Source organism: Amaranthus tricolor, chromosome 1 (genome assembly GCF_026212465.1).
Source record: "Amaranthus tricolor cultivar Red isolate AtriRed21 chromosome 1, ASM2621246v1, whole genome shotgun sequence".
Classification (NCBI taxonomy): domain Eukaryota; kingdom Viridiplantae; phylum Streptophyta; class Magnoliopsida; order Caryophyllales; family Amaranthaceae; genus Amaranthus; species Amaranthus tricolor.
This window is the reverse complement of record NC_080047.1, coordinates 5,573,227-5,593,455: the sequence shown is the minus strand read 5'-3', so window position 1 is coordinate 5,593,455 and position 20,229 is coordinate 5,573,227. Positions and strand designations below refer to the sequence as shown.

At 32.0% G+C, this 20,229-nt stretch overlaps 2 protein-coding genes across 3 annotated transcripts; both read right to left on the bottom strand.

The window, feature by feature from the left end:
- Nucleotides 1-6,134: 6,134 nt before the first annotated feature.
- Nucleotides 6,135-11,326, bottom strand: LOC130823475 (cytochrome c oxidase subunit 5b-1, mitochondrial-like). Of its 2 annotated transcripts, none has more exons than XM_057688095.1 (6): nucleotides 11,046-11,326; nucleotides 10,888-10,985; nucleotides 10,743-10,793; nucleotides 8,350-8,416; nucleotides 8,150-8,229; nucleotides 6,135-6,685 (listed from the first exon to the last, which is right to left on the bottom strand). In XM_057688095.1, exons 1-6 carry the CDS (start codon nucleotides 11,206-11,208, stop codon nucleotides 6,623-6,625), a joined length of 522 nt encoding a protein of 173 aa, XP_057544078.1. In that variant the 5' UTR covers nucleotides 11,209-11,326; the 3' UTR covers nucleotides 6,135-6,622. The 2 variants fall into 2 exon arrangements, with proteins under 2 accessions (XP_057544078.1, XP_057544084.1); XM_057688101.1 differs by having other exon boundaries at nucleotides 10,888-10,967.
- Nucleotides 11,327-14,226: 2,900 nt separating this feature from the next.
- On the bottom strand, nucleotides 14,227-20,003 carry LOC130818547 ((6-4)DNA photolyase). The gene is made up of 14 exons (XM_057684714.1): nucleotides 19,527-20,003; nucleotides 18,300-18,371; nucleotides 18,062-18,142; nucleotides 17,717-17,896; nucleotides 17,556-17,627; nucleotides 17,202-17,288; nucleotides 16,963-17,061; nucleotides 16,805-16,888; nucleotides 16,579-16,665; nucleotides 16,207-16,278; nucleotides 16,003-16,116; nucleotides 15,047-15,134; nucleotides 14,859-14,954; nucleotides 14,227-14,758 (listed from the first exon to the last, which is right to left on the bottom strand). The coding sequence occupies exons 1-14, from the start codon at nucleotides 19,902-19,904 to the stop codon at nucleotides 14,562-14,564; spliced, it is 1,707 nt and encodes a 568-aa protein (XP_057540697.1). The 5' UTR covers nucleotides 19,905-20,003; the 3' UTR covers nucleotides 14,227-14,561.
- Between the last annotated feature and the right edge of the window lie 226 nt (nucleotides 20,004-20,229).

The window sequence follows — 20,229 nt, the reverse complement described above, 5'->3', positions numbered from 1 at the left end:
GTATGCTCTTTTCCATTTTAGAGTACAACGGTTCATTTAGCATCAATTTACAGATATTATTCTCCACTTTTTTACTGTACTATACAATGACTATAATTAAATGGGCATAGGTAGTGAACCCTATACGACGAGTTTCTTGATAGAAAGTTCTCTATAAAGTTTTTTAAAGATGAAAAGAGAGAATAACCATCTTAATGCCATTTTATTCTTTGAGTACTATAGATATTTTATTTTTATTAGAAAATATATATGTCTTTTGATGATAATATAATATTGTTTTGTTCCATTTATTAAAGTAATTAAACACTTTTTATAAAAAAATTAAAAGTTAGGTATTAATTAGGTTTGTTTATTATTTAGTCGGTTATAATCTTTTGGGATTGAAAATTTGATATTGTTATTGCAGACCGTATGAGAAAAACTACTTGTAAATCACAACACAAGTTGGCCTAAGGATAACCATTAAAATAGAAAGTAAAAAAATAAATAATAGCACATAAGCAAATTAGATAACACAGATTCAGGTAAATGAAATGAAACAATCAAAAAATTAATTGTAATAAGGTAAAAATATATTTAAGTCCTAACAAATACACTGATTAATTCTATAACTAAAATTATACTGTTATTATATATATTAATACGTTGAAAGTTATCTAACTGCCATATGATTAATTACTAATGAGATCTCGATTTTTGTCTTAGTTTGAGCAAATTCTACCTTCTTTATATAAGATTTTAAATTCTATTCTCATTTAGTCTTTCTTAATACTCATCTAGTCTTTTTCGATTCTCATCATACATTTTCTTTTCTTCAATCTGCCCTATAATTAAATAAATAAATAATAATGCAGATAAAACACAAAAACTTTCTCTATTTCTAGCAAATAGATCAACTACATTGAACTAACCTTTTATGTAAAACCTTACCAATTATCAATCAATTATTTTAAATTGTTACTTTTATTACATTAATAAAGTAAATAGAAATGAGCAAAAGACTCTTTGTGTTTTCAAATGTTCTTTTCATTTATTTTTTTCGTAGGCAATATAAATTTTAAAATCAAATAATTTCAATAATGAGTTTTTAAATATTCAAAAAAGTTGATAAAAAGTATATATTTAAACAATAAAAAATCATAATCAAAATTTGACATTAAAATTCATAAATTCTATCTGAGAAGAACACCAGAAAATAAAAAAGTATTAAAAAAAATGTGTAATATTTAAATGTGAAAGACTGAATCCATACAAGACTTACTCTAACTTGAATCAATATAAAATTTTAAAGTACGTTTAACCTTATTTGTAGATGTACTAATTTAGTTGAAGTTGGAATTGGTGATCGATAAGTAGAATCCACTGAGAAAAATTAGTAGTATTTATATAAAATTATATAAAACTTTTTAGTTTTTACTATTTTTGCAAAGAAAAATGAGTCCTGGTTTAGGCCACCTTTGGAAGGTTGCAACAGGTACCTAAAAATAATATTATTTTAACAGAATGCGGAAGAACAGGATGTTTTTTGCATTTGCCCATTCAACAGCTTTCTTAAGACAACCATATGAAGTACATGAGAATCATTATCGGTTTTTTTTTTTTTTTTATTTTTTATGGCAGTGGTGATGATAGATTCAATATTAATCTGTACAAAATTAAATTGAATGTCATTTATCTATGTTGTATACTATGATAACATTATTTAATATTAATAGAATTTTTAATCAAATGAAATCATAAGGTAAGATTTCCACCCTAAAATTGTGGGTATAATAATAACAAAAACAATGTACTTTGATGTGAATTCTACTTATTACTAATTAATTGGGTGGATAGTGATTAAGCGATAAATAATAACAAAATTATATGAAAAAAACACATATTTGAGTATGAAAATATCATTACTATGAGAATGACGTAACACTAGTTTTTATGAAAATATAACAATAAATTCATTATGATTACTAATTTAAAACGAAATAGTACTGAATGGGCCTTAAGATAACAAAAATCCCTTCATTCAACAATAGCGAAATCAAAATTCAGAGTAAAATAAGTTAAAAACCAAACAATAATTATACGAGAGCCTAAAATTCATAAAAAAATTACTTAAGGTTGCGTTTGGAAACATGTATTTCATTTCAAATTGTAGATTTCAATTACGAATTCATAATGAAGAATTTGAAAATGACAAGATTTGAGAAGTCATTCTAAAATTCTTATTGTTTAATCATTTTTATAACGGATTTGACTCAAATCCAAATTTGAATATTCTTTATTTGCTAAATACTAAATTTGAGTTAAATCTTTATTTTCAAATGAAATCCTCATTTTCAAACATAGCATAAAAGTATAAACAATGAAAATTTTAGAAATTAAGAGTTTACGTGGCTAACCCTTGCAACTCCCAACTCCGCCTATAAATAACCCTTAATTTTAAGGACGTGTCTGTTTTCGCCGGACAAAACCTAGAAAGCACGAAGGTTAATGTCGAAGTTCATCACTATGTCATAAAAATTTCAAGCATATGTAGACTTTCGTTGCAAGAAATAGACACATAGTGAGAAGCCACAAGGGAGAAAAAAAGAATAAAACCAAAATGTTGGTCCCTTCATACAATTGATATGATTTTAATACATCAATATAATTTGGGAATAAATAGTGAGTACTCATTTTGTCTCTGTCAATTTGACCTTTTATTTTATCCGTCTTGATAAATTTATATTATTACCATTTTACAACATGATTTCACCATTTTAACGTATATTAATTCTCAAAAGGACAAAAAAAACTAATCCATCTAATTCAATTGTTTAACAACATGTAATCCTTCTTGTTGCAAAATTAGTGGAACAAAGAAATATTTTGAGTAATATGATTGCATTGGTTCTTTGATAATATAATAAAGTTAAAAATAGATTCAACAGTCTAATATCCTACATAAATAAGGATTTGAGGGAAGGTAGCAGACACATTATATCTGTGTTCCCTAGAAGAAGAGGACAAGAAGAAATTCACCATTCAATATGTCCAAAATATTAAATTTTTTCTGAAAAAAAGATAAATGATATATAAAACGCCTAAAAAGACATCAAAAATAGAGGGAACAAAGTAATCATGATACGAGAAAAAGACAAGATATACATGCACTTTGGTGTTGTGTAGAGTCTTTTGCAGAGTGGAGAAAGATACTTCATGAATTGGGAACTAGCTAGAAGGGATGGTATATCCGTATATGCACCAATATAGCATCCGACTTCCACTTTCAACCAATGTCAAATAAAATGTCACTATATAGAAGTATAAGTTTATTAATTTAATTTAAAAATTAAAAATAAAATATAAATTAAGGAGTGATGTAAATGAAATAGTAATAATTCAACAAATGGAAATAAATAAAGGTTTCCTCTTATACAGTTTGAAATATTTGAGGGGTTGAGTTACTTTAGAATAATAAATTGAGTTTCCAAAATTATAAAATAAATAGATATTAAGGTATTTGTTTCACCTAATTTGTTACCAAGTACTCTAAAACTCGTACCAAACACCTCCTAAAATTGATAATGAATAGCGTCATATGCAAATGGAAATTCCATAGGAATTAAAAAAGGGTTATAATTTTTCAATTTTTTGTTTCCCTCCTTTCTTTGCATTTCATTCCTTTTGTTTCCTTCCCTCCTAAAAACTGGATCAATGAGTTTAGATGTAAATTATGTTACTTGGACTCGAGTATTGATGTCGGATACTAGTACGTGTTCATGTTTCGAATACGTCTAAATATTCAATTCTACGCCTAAAATGAAGCCTAAGTGCATACCAATGTCTGAGCATAAGAGTATCAAGGATCAGAAATGAGTATGTGAAGCAAAATAAAGAGTCCGAGTAACATATATGAACGTAGAAAATTTAGTATTTTATACTTAATTATTGTATATATATAATTCTATATATTAACCCTTTTGTTATATACTTTTATTTGATAGGTTTCTAGTGTTTTTTCCTGTGACGACAGAAATTCATAATATTACCTATTAAAGACTAATTTTATAGTTAGTAAAGGGGTTCCAAAATTTTTGAAACAACATTGCTTACACAAGTGAAGCAGGACAGTTCACTAAAATGGAATGTATGGAACTTCACAAGGATTTGACGTCATGTGATCTTTTTAATATATGTGGTGACAAGTGAGAATCAGATCTTGTCTAAATTGGAACAAGTATTATTTTTACAAAATTTTAAGTTCGATTTTTATCTAGTTTTTTTTATTCTTTTTGGCCTACCCTATAATTAAACAAAAGAAAAAATATACAAAGGTAGAAGAATTTGTAGTAAGTTGTCCTAACCTTAGAAACATCAAAGAAATGAGACAACGGTGCAAAAAAAAAAAATGGATGACAAACAACGGACATAATACATATCATTGTTGAATCTGATTCTATAAATAGACTTCCATGTAGGGATGGCAATGGGTCGGACTCGGTTCGAATTATACATACTCCGACTTTGCTCCGGATTTTAGTCGAACTTTTTTTTTCATTCCACCTCTACTCGGACTCGGATTATGCATACTCCAAGTTTACCCAGACTCGGACTCTCGGACCTCCAACGGAGTTGGATACGGAATCGGATTATTATTAAACTTTATCGTTGTAATATTGTACTAATGATTTAAAGCATACGAAGTTAACAAAATATATTTTTCAAATACAATTTAACAAAAAATATGTACTTTGCATTCAAGTTTAACATGAGAAATATTCCTAATACTACAATTTAACAAAATTTTCTCGCATTTTGATTTGGCGTATTTTATTTCTCTTGATCTGATTTGTCGTATTTTGATTGATTGATCTAAATAAAAATACCAAGTAGTTTTTCAAAATCGAAAATTACAATTAGTATGAGAGAGAGCTTGAGTTAGTCATGTCCAGAGTTTTAAGGAGACAAAATATTGGGTTACAAGTCAAATTCAAAGTCGGATTTCCTTCAGGGTCGGAGTCGAGTCGGAGTGTCGAATTTTTAATAAGATCCAACTCCGGTCCGTCTCTAACTCGGATTCGGATCATGAAGTCGGAGTTGGAGTAGGATAACCTTTTCCTTGGACTCGAATCGGATTATTTTCCTTGGATCGAGTCGGATTAGGGTCTGATTCGGACTGAATTGCCATTCCTACTTCCATGAAAGGAAGATTCAAATGCATATTGAAAATTCCATTCTTGGTTTTATTTTAGTTTTAGAATCATGAGTTAACTTAATAGCTGAAATCTATAAACTTTCTCTTTCATCTTTATGATAACGTTTAATTTTCACTGCCTATAAAAAGACTATCGAATTAAAAAAAATGTGTGATCCGACACTGCATTGTTTGTTCATGGAGACTATCGGAAGGTGGCTAAGATGAGCACCAAACTCATGTTTGCATTTGTTGAAAAAGCACCTCAAATTATTTCCTTGTATGTTATTTCCAATGATATTGGGGTGACAATAAGATTGAGCATTTTGTAATAAGATTGAAAGCAGCAAATAACCACTTAACTATTTATTAGTATCAAAATAAATTAAAATTGTGTAATAATTTATTTCATCGAACACTCATGATAAGTAAAAAGGAACGTAAATTAAAATTAAAAATTTGTAAGGGAAGAAGATTATACTGTCGGAATTGTGATAGTTATATTCGATTAGATAGTGATGGGATAGTTATGAATACCTGTCAGGCTATCACCTCAGTAGTATGTGAATTTTACCATCATGAATGCTAGGAACCGGGTAATTGGTGAATACAAAACTCTAAAGGAAAAATTATATATTATTCCGATTATTACAAAAGTATCGGAACTTTAATTTTAATTTGCTAGCAACATAACCTTTTATTTTATAATAATTCAACATTTATCCTTAGTTTGCTATAAGCATAACCAATTAGTATACTGACAGCAAACTAAGGACAAAAGTTAAATTATTAAAAAATAATTGAAAGGTGGAATTATTTACGGCGGATAGGTGTCTAAAAATTGGATTATTAATATCAATTTTTCAATTTTAAATTGGTACTAACATAGGCAAAAGAGTATTCATTTCCACCCAACCAACAAAAAAAGATAAAACATCGAAAATAAAATATAACAAAATCATAGAGAAAACTGAAAGTAAATCGTAATAAAAGCATGGAACAAAAGAGTATATCCAAACAATTGTACACAGATGTGCAAGAAAACAAAGGTGATACATAAGACATTGGCCTAGCATAATAGCACTTATTCAGTTATTTGTAGTAATGCGAATATTTGCACCATAAATTCAACTGGAAAATGTATCAAAAATCTAAAATGGTATCAAAGCAGCAAAAGAAAAACCCATTTGATTAACCAACTCAACTCAGCAATGGAAAAATGTGAATGTATATTTATACTTCTAATTACCAACTCAATGGTGAAGAAACGTCTCGTCGGATTTCTCCCAAAAATACAGCAACAGACTAAAATGTGATCAACAGGCATTCATCAAAAAACAAACAAGCTTTTACGCTTTCGATTGCAAAGCAGCAGCAGTAGTTTTCATAGGCCTTGTCATTGTATCACTCATCAAAATTTTATTTCATCACTACAATGGTAAACTACAATCAATGGTGGTGTTCATCTTCGTCATGTCCTTCAGGGTCACCGCCAGGGCCAACAACTTCCAACTGCAGTAAATCAGAAAACTAGTCAGAATACATCAAGAACATTTTGATGAATGATTGCAGATCATGTGACTGAATATATATTATACGCACACGACAACCGCAGAAACTAAACTTCTGAAAGCAGTATTCATCACCCCTTTAACACTAAATCGGCAAGGATGCGAATGTGACAAATCTCAAAGATCTGTCTAGACCAAGATCAAAAGATCAGTAGAAGGTGCCAAGGACCATAAAGAAAAAAATCCGAGCACTTAGCATTCAGTAGTTAATTTGATGAGACGCTCTTTAACCACATTACAAATTAGAGGTTTATAAACAAATATTTCAATTAATTTTATTTAAGTGACAGTTATTTTCGCAAATCTTTCATGCTTTTAAAGGGCGGGTCATTACAGTTGATATCAAAGTCATACTAATTTATGTAAATTTTCATGAAATGTATTTTTCATTTCTATAGAGATGAAACTTTGATTATTAAAAACGAATGTTTGCAACTTAAACAACAATCTAATATCATGTAATGCGGCTGCTGGTGGTGCGGTACAGATGGGCTGGTGGCTGCTGGAGTGGGTGGTGCAGGGGCTGTTTGGTGGGTGGGGCAGGGGCTGTTGAGAGATGGAGCAGGGGCTGTTTGTGATGGAACATAGTACAAAACAGTAGCAACAGTGGGTAAGTAAAAGAGAGATTAAAGGAAAGATTACTAATTTGATTGATTAAGCTCTTCGAGTGGCTTTCACTCCAAAATAGCCCTAGGCATTACACATTTCAAAAGATGATCTTACACATTACAATCCCCTAGTATAAATAATACTACTACTCATCCAAGTTTCTCTAAAAACAGCAAACATACTCCTAAAGTACCAACAAGTACTACTATATAAGGTAACACAAGTTTCCACTACTCGTACATGTTATCCTTGCTTGTCCTTCTTGTCCCCCCTCCTAGAGCAAGTAAATCTCAGTTGTGGTCCCCCCTTTTGATTCATTACATATCACCTCTCCGAATGGTTATGAATTGAATAAATTTTGTGAACAAAATAGGATGATTAAAACAAAACAAACATGGCCATTAAACTTGTTAAGAGATTTTTCTACCAAACCAAACTTTTACAAAGAAACAATTGGGTTAAAATAAATCATACCCTTCCCTTTAAATCAATTTGTTCGATTTTCTATCAGATGACAGATGTATACAAACATGACTTAAGTTTTAAATATCTCTCCTTTATATATCCAAAACAGGAAGGGAGAAAAAAAAAAGAAAAAAAGAAGAAAAAAAAAAAGAACAACTTGTCTATGGGCATGTCAAATTAAGGCTCCCATCAGTTAACGGACCGAGTTCAGAATTCAAAAGTTCTGACAGCACGCAATGTACACTCATGTCACTGCTGACACTGTAAGTTTAACAATCGAATTCCTACTATATGTAATGTTTTTCATTGCCAAAAGAGTGTTAGCACTAACCTTAAAGTACTGTGTGCACACTGGACACTCATATGACTTGCCTTTCTCCAGCCAAAACCAGACAACATCATGTTCATCCTCTGTGAAAAGAACCAAAATAAAAAGATAAGTGTTTTAATGCATGCCATCAAAAGCAATGCAAGTCCAGTTTGAGAAAATTAGACAAGATCTGTTAAGATCAAGGAACAAATGATACTCACCTCCTTCACCTCCGGGACATCCAACAATTCTTTTGTCATAGTACGACTTGACAATAGAAGGATTTTCCTGCATGTAATTTGAACCAATTGAACTCAACTACAGTTCTAGCAAAATAAGTGACGCTCTTAATAAACCAACCCAAAACCATAAGAATTTCATTAAAAAATCATCAAGTCAATATCATCGGAATCAACGACAAATTCCAATTTCCAAGAGAACTTAGTATTGCACAGAAATAATTAAATAATAGATGAAAAAATACCATCAAGAATAGAAAATACAGGGAACACTAAATGTAAACTGGTTACAACTTCCAATTTCCAACAGAACTTAGTATTGCACAAAAACAATTAAATAATAGATGAAAAAGTACTATCAACATATATTATTATTTTATTATAATCGCTACAAAATAGCTAAAAATAGTATATAATAGTTTTTGTTAAATTTTTAATAGTTTTTCTTCTTATATTGGGTCAAAAATAACTCTTTCAGTCACACTTCTGCAATATTAACTAAAATAATAAAAAAAATTGACAGCTTAACAGAAGGTTACAACTCAAAAATTCATCAAACTTTAAGGAAAAGGGTTTGGTCGAGTTTCTGGGTCGGATCAAAATTTGAACGGTGTAATTGACAAGTTAAGAACAGCACTAACCGAAATATCATATCAGGCGTAACCTTGCTCCTTTCAAATCCCCACCTTTCCTCCCACACCCTTTCTTAGTGACCGTCAAGCAAACATAAATATACATGTACTTAACTGTTCATGCTTTTTGAAAGCACTTTATGAAAAAAGAATGAATGTTCCATTACTTCCCCAGCATCACTATTATCCTCTTTTTAGGAAAATACGGGTGCTTTTAACACTAGCTTGAGAGGCCAATTTTGTTCAAAAGTACCGCTGACTTAAAGAAATATGAGATCTAGCATGTGTGATTCTAAACATCCTGTGCTACGCTGCATTGTCACAAAGAGAGATTTCAAAAGAGACAAGCAAATATGGGGTTCAATCTGCAACAGAATGAAGGAAGTTGCACATCAGTTGAAAGTCAACAGATCGCAGGCTAGCAGCATACTGCTTTCAAAGTTTGAACAATCCACTATCAATGCCCTTTATGCTCATCTAGCTATATAAGAACACATGATGACAAAATCAAAAGTACAATACGTTGCTTCACAAATGGTCCCCTCGTCGAAATTGAATGGGAACACCAGATCCTATTAGGTAATTACAGAAGCAAAAGCACATTGCAGTATTGCGTCCAAACAGTCCTCTCACAACACCCTTGATGCTCATCAAATTACATGGGACTTGCACATTCTTTCCCCAAATAACATTATGCCAAAGGAAAACTACACAAACCCATCCTAAGGTCAAATAACAAGTAGAATTACGAAAACCAATCATTTATATATAAAAATCCCCAAGTTAGATCATAGAGATCGTTGCCAACTCAAAGGACATCAACAATTAAGGTGAGACACCGTTTGAGGCACCTATCTTCTTCATTACTTCTTATTACATTATCAATTCATCATGTCAAAAGAGCAAGGTGTACACACACTATAACTTTAAGTTTTTACCAACTTAAGGACCTAAAGGTTGTGACAACATATTTTCTAATGACTTATCACCTAAAGTCTCCAATGACAAAATCTATATTGGTTTTCATCCATATAATGAAAAGAAATCGGTACCTAGATTTTAGAATATTGTAAATTTTTGTCAGTTTTACTAATGAATGATATGGCTAGATTTATGTGGCTCGACTCGAGCGGGCTACAGCAGCCCAAATCTGCGCCTTTCTGTTTGTTGCGGGATATACTTGGGGAGCAAGGCTTTTATCCTAGGGCTTCTAATATGTTGTAGGACTATATATAAGGGTCTTAGAACATCATTAGATCACAAGAGAGAGCCCAGTACTTAGAATCAACTAGGGTTTCAACTAAGAAAGTTTATTATACTTGTATTAGTGCATTTGAGGAAGATTGACATCAAAGGTCCAATCTTTACTTTGAGAGGGTGTTCTATGTTGATATATAAATGAAAGTAGTGTTGTTTTGAGGAGGAGGTATCCTTAGATACCTCATTAATCTTTTGTGTTTTGGCCATTATTCTTGTGTTCTGTTTTTGTGCATTCTTAACCATTTGTTTCTTCATCAAACCCTCAAAACCCTTGCATTTCATGACCCATTCCGAACAAGAAAATGATGCATAAAAGTAAGATATGTCTTCTTTCAAACAAGTATTTCAAGCACTAACCATGCCAAAAGAAAGATAATAATCATAAATAATTCCATCAACTAAAACACACAATCAAGTTCTAGCATAAAGAGAGAAAGTAGAAAAAAAAATAAAATAAAAAAAATAAAAAAAGAAAAAACAAACCTTGGTACCAAAAGGACCCACAGGGTAGTTAATCTCCAGAATATCTTTTCCCTAAATATCACCAGTTAAACAAAATTCATAAACAAACAAATCAAAAAATCACCTTCAAAATAATTAAACAAAAAATAAATAAATAAATAAAAACCTGAAGTTCAGCTTCAATCTCTTCACGCTCGTGACCAGTGGCAATAGGCATTACATCGTCAATACTCTTCTTGGAAACCGCTGCACCAAACAAAATATCTACAAAATCAACAATAATAACAGATCTAATCAAATAATGTTTTAAAAAACCTAGATTACCAGCATCGGTGGAGAATCGGCGAGAAAGGAAGGAAGAATAGGAACGAAAAGAGGTAACAGGAAGACGAGAAGAAAATGAAGATTTAACAATGGAAGATGATGATGACGATGACGACGACGACGAAAGGTTTTTGAGTTGAGAGAAAACGAGTCTTCTCCACATGATTGCGAATGGAGGTGGAATTTTTTCGTATTTGTGTTACAAGGAAAAAAATGGAAATGATGCGTTGAGGAGGGAGGGACGGCTACTTTGGTATTGGGTTGGGTTTGGTAAGTTGGACGAAAGACATATTAACAGTCAAACAGATAGTCAACGACTCACCATAAGACGTTAATAAAAGGTTAATAAAACGTTAATAAAACGTTATTGGGTTTTGAATTTTTCACAAAAAACGTTAATAAAAGTTAATCTCGAAATTTTAAGACTGTTGTACGCCTATTTATCCGATTCACCATTTCAAATACAATCAGTTTTGACCTTTTTCCCCAAAATATAACCCTAACTCCATCTTTCATCCAAATTATTTTTCCCCCCAAATCCAAAGATGGTAGAGTTAAGGTTTATGTTTTGAGGGAAAAAGATTAAAACTAATGGCATTTAAAATGGTTAGTCGCATAAATAGGCTTATAGCAGCCTTTAAGCTTCAAAATTAATGTTTGATAACGTTTTATGTGCAAAAAGATCACGGTGGAACAAGTCGCAAAATTAATATTTTAAAAGTTTAAAAAATAAGCTTTTCTTTTGAAATTGTTTAAAAATAAGTTTAATTAAAGAAAGAAAGTGAAGTGAGCATAAATAGTTATGTCGAAAAAAACGTAAAATTGTTTAAAAAAGACAAAAAAAATTGAAAACCGGATATCCGGTATCTAATCTGGATTAAACCGAATATCCAACTTTCGAGTTCGGACCGGAACCGGATAGTGATTTCACTATCCGAAAAATCGGGTATTCGGATTTTCGAATCCAGGTCGATCCGGTATCCGGTTTTGAACACCCCTAGTTTTTATAGGCTAATTAATAGTACAAATTACGAAAATAGAAGTATAAGCTTTTTGTAAGCAATTTTTTATGATTCTGTTTTATTATTAGGCTATCTTATACGATTAATATATTTCTCTAATCAGTCGCTTTAACATTATAAGTTATTACTTTTAAGATTATAAGTTTTAAGTCACTCAAATGATCCTTCTAAAATTATAACTAAACGGTTTAAAATATAAATCACTTTTAAGCCTACAATTATACCTTAGTCTTGTTATGAGATAGATTTATTTGAGAGTTTTGAATTTTAATTTAAGTTTGACTCACGAAAAAATAACATCGTACAAGCCTAGTCACGAATGAACAGAATAGCAAAGTTGGTTAATCGGCTATTTGGGTTCACCAACTAACCACATGTGTATTGTTCAATGTTGACTTATTGTATACCGTTTGCCTCTTCCAATGTTCGTTAACTTGGGAAAAAAGTTGGTTTATGGACGGTTGTCCACCGTAATTGTGTATTTCCTTATCAATCAGACCGGGTTCGGCTCTATAAAATTTGTAAGAGATACATCACAGGAAACATTAACATTTATAATTTTAAATTTTTTTGTTGTTTTTAGACGTACGAGTGATATAAATACTAGTTTTATTATATAAAGTTAGCCTTATTGTACAATGTGGCTAGTTACTTTTTTTTTTTTTATTGTTTTGTGTTGATTTGTTTATTGGTTAGTTGTTGCTTGGTTGGCTTTGCTGTCGCTTTCCTTTCGTGTTTTGGGAAGTGTTTTTTCCTTTTATAGCCTAAATTGTAAAAAGTTGTTTTAGAGTTGATATAATCCTCTTAATTGCCAAAAAAAAAAATTTCTTCTTTTAATTACTTTCTAATAATTCAATATTTGTCATTAATTCGTTATAAAAAATTCAACATTTGTCTTAGTTTGTTGGTAACATACACTATTATTGCATATTATCAATAATGGTATATTATAGACAAATGTATGACAAATTTTAAAATATTAAAAAATAATTTGAACGTGAGATTATTTTAAGTAGATGGGTGAAATATTATATTATTAATGTCAATTTCTCATTTATAATAATTATTTGGCTTCCTATATTTATTTAAATTATTCTATTTAATATTAAGTTAGCCACCACTAAAAGTGTTCAAAGTTTGCTACTTATGCTTCATTCCTTCACCATGTTAATTAGTTAGGTGAGTTTGAACAAATTTCTTAATAGAAAGTTACCTTCTTCTAACTAAGGCTACGCTTTAATTCATTGACAATGTCACATTCACAAGCTAACATGTGATATTCCACCTCCATATGTACACCCACAAATACAATTAGACCCAAAATTAGATGAGCTTGATATCTAAAGCATAGCAATATATATCATCACAAACCAAAATGACATAATAATGAATAACAATATATACAACAACAACAATTTATACAGAAATATCAACTAAACTTCAATATTATATACATTTTAAGCCACCGTTTAATAACCATTTTAAACCCTAAAACACAAAATATCACGGTTTTACATGATAATTACAAATAAAACATTAAGATATTACTATGTAGATAACTTGAAATTACAAATTACAACAATTAATATTAACAAATATCATTATTCTTATAACAAAAATAACAAAATGAATTCAATCGATATTTTCAAAATCAAACTATCAAAACAACACATAATTACTGAACAAGCTAAAGTGACAACTTCGAATACAAACAATATGTTTGAATGAAAGGAAACGAAAGTGATATATTTTTTTCTAGATACCAAGAGTAAAGGGAAGAGAAGGGTAATAAATCCTTCTAGCGTGAAAAGATTTGCAAGGAAAATACATTAATCTTTCCTCACTTTCTAATCCTTTACTTTTCTCCGTCCTTTCTTTTCTAATATTGTCCAAACACGCTTTAAAATAAAAACATAGGCTCTTGCATAAAGGTAATTAGATTCAAATGCGATAAGTGCTAAATGCTAATGGTGCAAGTAAAATAGAGAAACTTCAGATCCTCTAAATGAGATTGATGAAGGATTATTTAAGTGAGTTGATTTTGGGTACGGTGAATGAAGACGACCAAAGAAAACACAAATGGCCATGGTGCAAACATTTAAAAATGTACATGTAAACAACTCATTATTGTTGAATCACCACACTACAACTTAAAAGTCTTAGAAAATATTGTAAATTTTAAATAACTTTAGATATGTTCAGAGCACATCATCATTTTTGTCCTACAGATACAAAGGAACTAGTTTGGTACTGACATTACATTAGAAGAAAAACTACACACATTACAGAATAGTTACACGCTACAAGCTTCCACATCGCAACAATGAAATGTGCATGCTACACACATTAACGATACGAGCTTCCACATCGCAGTAACGAGACGTGAATGATACACAAATAATAGATCAGTTGCATGCTACGAGCTGCCACATCGCAGTAATGAGACGTGCATGCTACTAGTACTATCCTAACAAAGATATCAGCCTAGATAACGCTACTCAGAACAGAAGTCGCTAATAGATTTTTGCTTTTGCTTCTTAACGGCAGGTTCCTGCTTTTGATCTTCCTCTAATTCCCGTCTCAACTTTCTTAGGTCATCTTCACTGACATTGCCATTTAATTGGCGATTCAATGCATATGCTGCAGCCAACTTCCTTTTACATTCTTTACTCGCAGAATCATGGGAAACCACTGGTAACGAAAAACAGAAATTATAAGCAAGAAAACAATGTCGAATATGGTGAAAGTTCGTAAGTAAAGCTCGTGCGGAAGATATCGTCAATTTACTCACCGGGATTTGGGTAGTCTTTTCCAATTATGCATTTAGCCTTCACTTGAACGCTCTTAGGAGCTTTCCAAGGTTCATATATGTACTCTTTTGGCATATCTAGGAATCGAAATGACTTAGCGAACTGGGAGAGTAAATTCTATGATACTAATCATATCTCGACGAAATTTATGTATAAAGTTCAACAATACCTTTCAGAACTGGGAGAAAATGCCTGATGAAATTGCCATTTGGGTCATACCTCTTTCCAAATGTGACTGGAGAGTAAATTCTATGATACTGCAAAAAATAAATGAACTAAATCTAGTGGACAAAAGCAATAAAATTCAGATCCTGGCAGCACCAAGACTAATGTTTGAGATTATAACCAAAAAAATAGAACACTTAAAGAAGAAACAACTAATCCTAGCCACTACAAAGCAAAGGCTAAAACTCAAACCACAAACACAAAGAGTCCAGAAAAATAAACAAGATTCATATCGAACACTAGGTAACAGAAGACCTTGATAAGTTATACAAATTAGAATCCTTAAATTAAACGCGGACATTAAGGGAATATAAGAAAGTGTTTAGATGTATGGGATATGTTAACATTCCATTATCCCAAAGGTTGTTTTCACTTGGCCTTTGATACCGAACTCGTATGCCACTTTACATGAATAAAAAGTTGTTGAATCAAAACCCAAATCCTCAAAGAATGCTTGTGTATTGATGAGTAAAGACCCAAGCAATAAAAGCTTGGAAAAGTTGGAATCGGTCAAAACGAGGCAAAAGATTTGGGGAGGGTACCATAAAACACTTGTTTTGTGCCTTGCTTGCATTGTTTGTGCTTGTGTGTGTGTTGGCTTTGTTTCCTCTTCCTCATCCGGTCATCCCCATCTTTTTCTCTACTTTGTGAGTCCAATTTCAGTACGAAAGTAACATGATTTGAAGAGCCATTTACGATTGGGATCCTATACTAATCCAAATATAACTTCCGATATGGTGCAGTTGGCACAATAAAACATCTGTATTATAAATTTGAATCAGTAGGTAGGGAATCATTGAAGTTATAATGAGCTCATTCCTTCTTTATCGTTTCAACGCTAAAAACGGGAAAATATGCCCATACAAGTGTACAGTTTCAACAAGAAAATATTGAGCATACCTCATAGAAAAATGAAGAACATGAAAGCCAGAGCCAGTTTCCGTTGTTAATTGCCCAATCTGAATCAATCAGTAACCTTTCGAAAACATCACGACCTTTCTCCCAGTGAATAAACTGTTGAGTATAAATTAATATCAGTTAAACAAAATCTACAGGAAGCAGAAAAGGGAAATAATGATTATGAAAAAAGCTTTCGAGTCTCACCAGATCACCACGGGTAAGGAAACATGCAACACAATGACGCGCAAGATGGTGCATCCATCCCCATTTATGTAGCTGCAGGACATTAGTAAGCATCAAAATTTATTAATAAGACACTAGAACTCTATGAACATGTTCAAATAGCAAGTTCATATAATCATGGGTGGTTCAAGGCACGTACAAGGCGCCCAACTGCACGAGGCCTGAAATATTAGTTTGCATTACTTTTAATTTAGTTTAATTGCTTACTTTAGAGTCCCAAAACTTTGCAAAAATGTAAAAATGGGGGCCTCAAAACATTAATTACATTTTTGCTCCGCTGATGCACATAACTAGTCAGTCTACAAAGTTTCAAACCCGATAGAAAATACCTGCCTGTACCATGATCGCATCAATCCAAGGGTACCCGGTCCTTCCATCTCTCCATGCAGTAAACAGTTCACTATCTTCATTCCAAGGGATCTATGTCATGAAGCAGAATCAGATCTCATAAACAAGCAAAGTTGCAGAATGGGTATAGTATTGAATATAAATCTTAGCACTTGACACAGAAAGGAAACCAGTAAATCAGTGCAATTAAGTAGTGCTCTTTGTAACGTACCTGCTTGCAAATTCTGTTACCCCTCATTCGGTCAAAATCAGGTGTGCCAAATGCAGCGGTATAGAAGAAATCCCGCCACAACAACTGTAAATTTTGAATTTCAGTTAAAAGAAGTTTTCATATTTGAACCAATCCTAGTTACAAACACAGAAACAGACCTGTCCAAGAAGAGAAACAGGTGGAGAAGAATGGTGTTTAACGTTCTTGTAGATTTCCTGAATGCATTGGTAAAAGTACCGAGAAGATAGACAGCCAAACTGCACAAGTTATAACAAAGAGAAGCTTTAAAACTTCTATCAAAATCCAATCCAATCTTTCAGATTTACACGTACAACACAATTCAGAAGCACCTATGACAAAGGATAAAGAGTAATGATGCAGAAAAACTCATAAGTACCTTCAAATATGGTGATAAAACGGTAGTTGCAGGCTTTAGAAAGGAAGAGGGATCCCCTTTTGGCTTCTCAAACTTAGCCACCCAGTCCTGTGTCAATAGAAAGGCTAAGTACCACATGTTAATACAAGAAAACTAGTTACAAATAGGTGATTATTTATTTTATTGTAAAGATGTAGCTTATAGTAGTTCTGGTACATTGAGTCATTCACAATGAAAAACAGCCAAAAAAGGTTCAATTGGAATTCTAAGCAAACCGAAGACATTATTATAATTGGGGCTACCAAAGATAAGCTCCATCAATGCTGAAAGAAGAATGAATTCTAAATATCTGGAACTCAAGTATAAAAATCTTACCTTATCATCAAGAGACTGCTTCAGTCTTTTCAATGCTTCAGATTCACCACCCTTAAACGGCGAAAATTCATGCTGCAAAGCCATTATAAATTACTACAAAATATGCAAATGGAGAAATTTAAAGTAAAAACCCTAAGAATTTGTTTTTCCAAATACCAAACCTGTCCAATATCTACATAGCCAAGTTCTTCCATTGTTGGTACATTTGAAATTTGCAGGTTCCCTATGTCCCCAGGAGGTGGAATCGATGATGGCCCACTTGAAACTGGGGAAGATGCCCACGAGGGTTGACCAGAAACTTTCAGAAATGACTGGTAAGTAAGAGGTGGTTTGCCCCCATTCTGTTGAAGTGTGGTGCAAACAGAGACCAGAACCAGAATTAGCCATAGCAAAATTTTCAAAGAAATTAATGGAGCTTAAAAATGTACAAACATCATCAATTTATCATTATATTTCCTTTTAAGAATAAAATTTTGATGTCAAGAAGGAAAAAGGATCAAACTTACCTTATTTATGATAGCTCTAGGATCGAAAAGGGTATGACTTACAGGAGAAAAAACCTCAATTCCTGCTACAGATGTATATTTCTGCTCAGAAACTTCAGTTAATCAGAAAACGATAAGCAGAAAAGTGCAAATTGCGGACATGGAAATCTTTGTGCATTCAAGAAATTTAAAAGAATTCAGAAAGGGCTCAAGAGCTTTATCAATATAGTTATCCCCAGGCAGACAATCTAAGATTTACCTTGACTCTAGCCTCTAAAGCTTGATAATATGGATCCGTATCATACTCAAAGCAAAGCTTCTTTATATTCCACTGCACATAAGCCATAAAGGACATCAGAAAAAGAAAGATCAATTATAAGTAAGATCTATGCAACACTTGCAATTACTTCATAGTCTGTACAAACAAATTGGAAAAGCATAATGAATCCCCACATCCTAAGATTTTAGAAGAGATGAAAAGAAATAGTCAATCACAAATTGTACTATCTGATTATAGGGAAACTTTTATTTAGATAAAATCTTCATAATTTTAGTTCCTTGAACATATCATCCTTAATATTTACCAATTTTCTCCTTTTAATATTAGTACTAAAGCATTTTTGTGTTCAATTATTACAAAAGCAACAATTATTTTCCCCTACTAACTTTTCTATGCTAGCAAACAATAAATGCCCTTATTGCATAAGGTTTATAGTGTTACTATAACTCATATGAGAGTTTCTTCACCAAGTTGAGATCCTTTATCGGACAAAAGAAATTCACTCACTCGAGCAATGCCATAAGTGTAAAGTATTTTCAAGAATATCTTAAGCTCCAATTGTAACTAACAAGAAGATACTAATGGACAAACTAATATATTCCCTTTTCTAGAGAATAAATGCACATTCTTCTCCTTAATTTTTCTTTCTACATCTCAAGATGTGTACACATAGAATTTTGCTACTCACATACTACTATTTCACAAGAAGCAATAAAACTATGATTCAACAACACCTCAATTCATGAGCTTCTTTTGCTCCTTGTCATTTTGTCTACTCGATCTCCATTGCCACAACCATTTCCCTTCCCTACAATAAAATATCCTTATCAACTCTTATCAAGATTACATAAAATCCTTGATTATGGCCCAAGTAGATTATATAAAATTTTTCTAGGGCTACAACCATCAGCCTTAACATTAGGATGAGTTGGTGATCCTACACATTTGAGTAAAATATAATGTTGTGTATACATATTTTGTAATCAAAATTAAGCAAGTAGCAACAACACATCACACATGCCTACTAGTATAAAACTTCCCATCCAAATTCCATCATCAAATCACTAATTCAAATTAAAATCAACAATCATAAATCATAATTCAAAATTACAATTTTCCCATATCATAAAAGAGTAATAATTACTTTATTTCACAAAACTCAAAACATAAAACCGAGAAACGTGAAGTACAGAGATAGAAACAGACCTGTTTCAAACAATGAATCAAAACATCACCGGGCTCAGCCTTAAGAACCAACAACCTAGACCCAATCTTCTTTAAATTACAATCCAAATCCTCCAAACTTTCAATCAAAAACTTAATACGGTTAACCCCAGCCCTAACAGAACCGGGTGAAAACGACCCCGGGTCAGGCTCCATGTAATGTGGGTCAATCACAAAAACCGGGTACACAACATCCGACCCTTTAACAGCGTGTTCAAGAGCCGGGTTATCGTGAATTCGGAGCCCCTTTCTGAACCATAATAAAGAAGAATTACAAGTATTGGCCATTTTTAGAGGAATTGAAAGAGTTGTTGTTGATAAGAATAGGTTATTTAGAGAAAAGAAATGGAGAAGGCGCATTTGGAGTTAATTTTGGCGCCATAGCTATTGAATGTGGGAAGTTATATTTGTTGTCGATTAGTTTCTAACGTGGGCCTTATGTGATGGTCTGTTTGTTACGTGTTTGTTTGGTAAATGGTAATGATGCGGATGAGCATAGTGTACTTTAGTAAGGGGCGTTTCGAAAGGTCAGTATAATTGGTTTAAAGTACGCCACGTTGCACCGTTAAGACATGAATTTTTTTCTTTTCTAACGTAAAAATTCGTGCAATTTTTTTAGCATTAACATATATAAACATACGATATTAAAGAAATAAAGTAAGAGATATTATACATAAGAAAATTC

Excerpts from the sequence above, each read along its gene's own strand:
- LOC130818547 (XM_057684714.1), bottom strand. The coding sequence starts at position 19,904 with ATGCGCCTTCTCCATTTCTTTTCTCTAAATAACCTATTCTTATCAACA. Across the intron at positions 17,289-17,555 it reads AGCAGTCTCTTGATGATAAG|GACTGGGTGGCTAAGTTTGA; the intron begins GTAAGATTTTTA and ends CTATTGACACAG. Across the intron at positions 16,666-16,804 it reads GTAACAGAATTTGCAAGCAG|ATCCCTTGGAATGAAGATAG; the intron begins GTACGTTACAAA and ends TTCATGACATAG.
- LOC130823475 (XM_057688095.1), bottom strand. The coding sequence starts at position 11,208 with ATGTGGAGAAGACTCGTTTTCTCTCAACTCAAAAACCTTTCGTCGTCG. Across the intron at positions 10,986-11,045 it reads CCGATTCTCCACCGATGCTG|ATATTTTGTTTGGTGCAGCG; the intron begins GTAATCTAGGTT and ends TTGATTTTGTAG. Across the intron at positions 10,794-10,887 it reads AGATTGAAGCTGAACTTCAG|GGAAAAGATATTCTGGAGAT; the intron begins GTTTTTATTTAT and ends GGTGATATTTAG.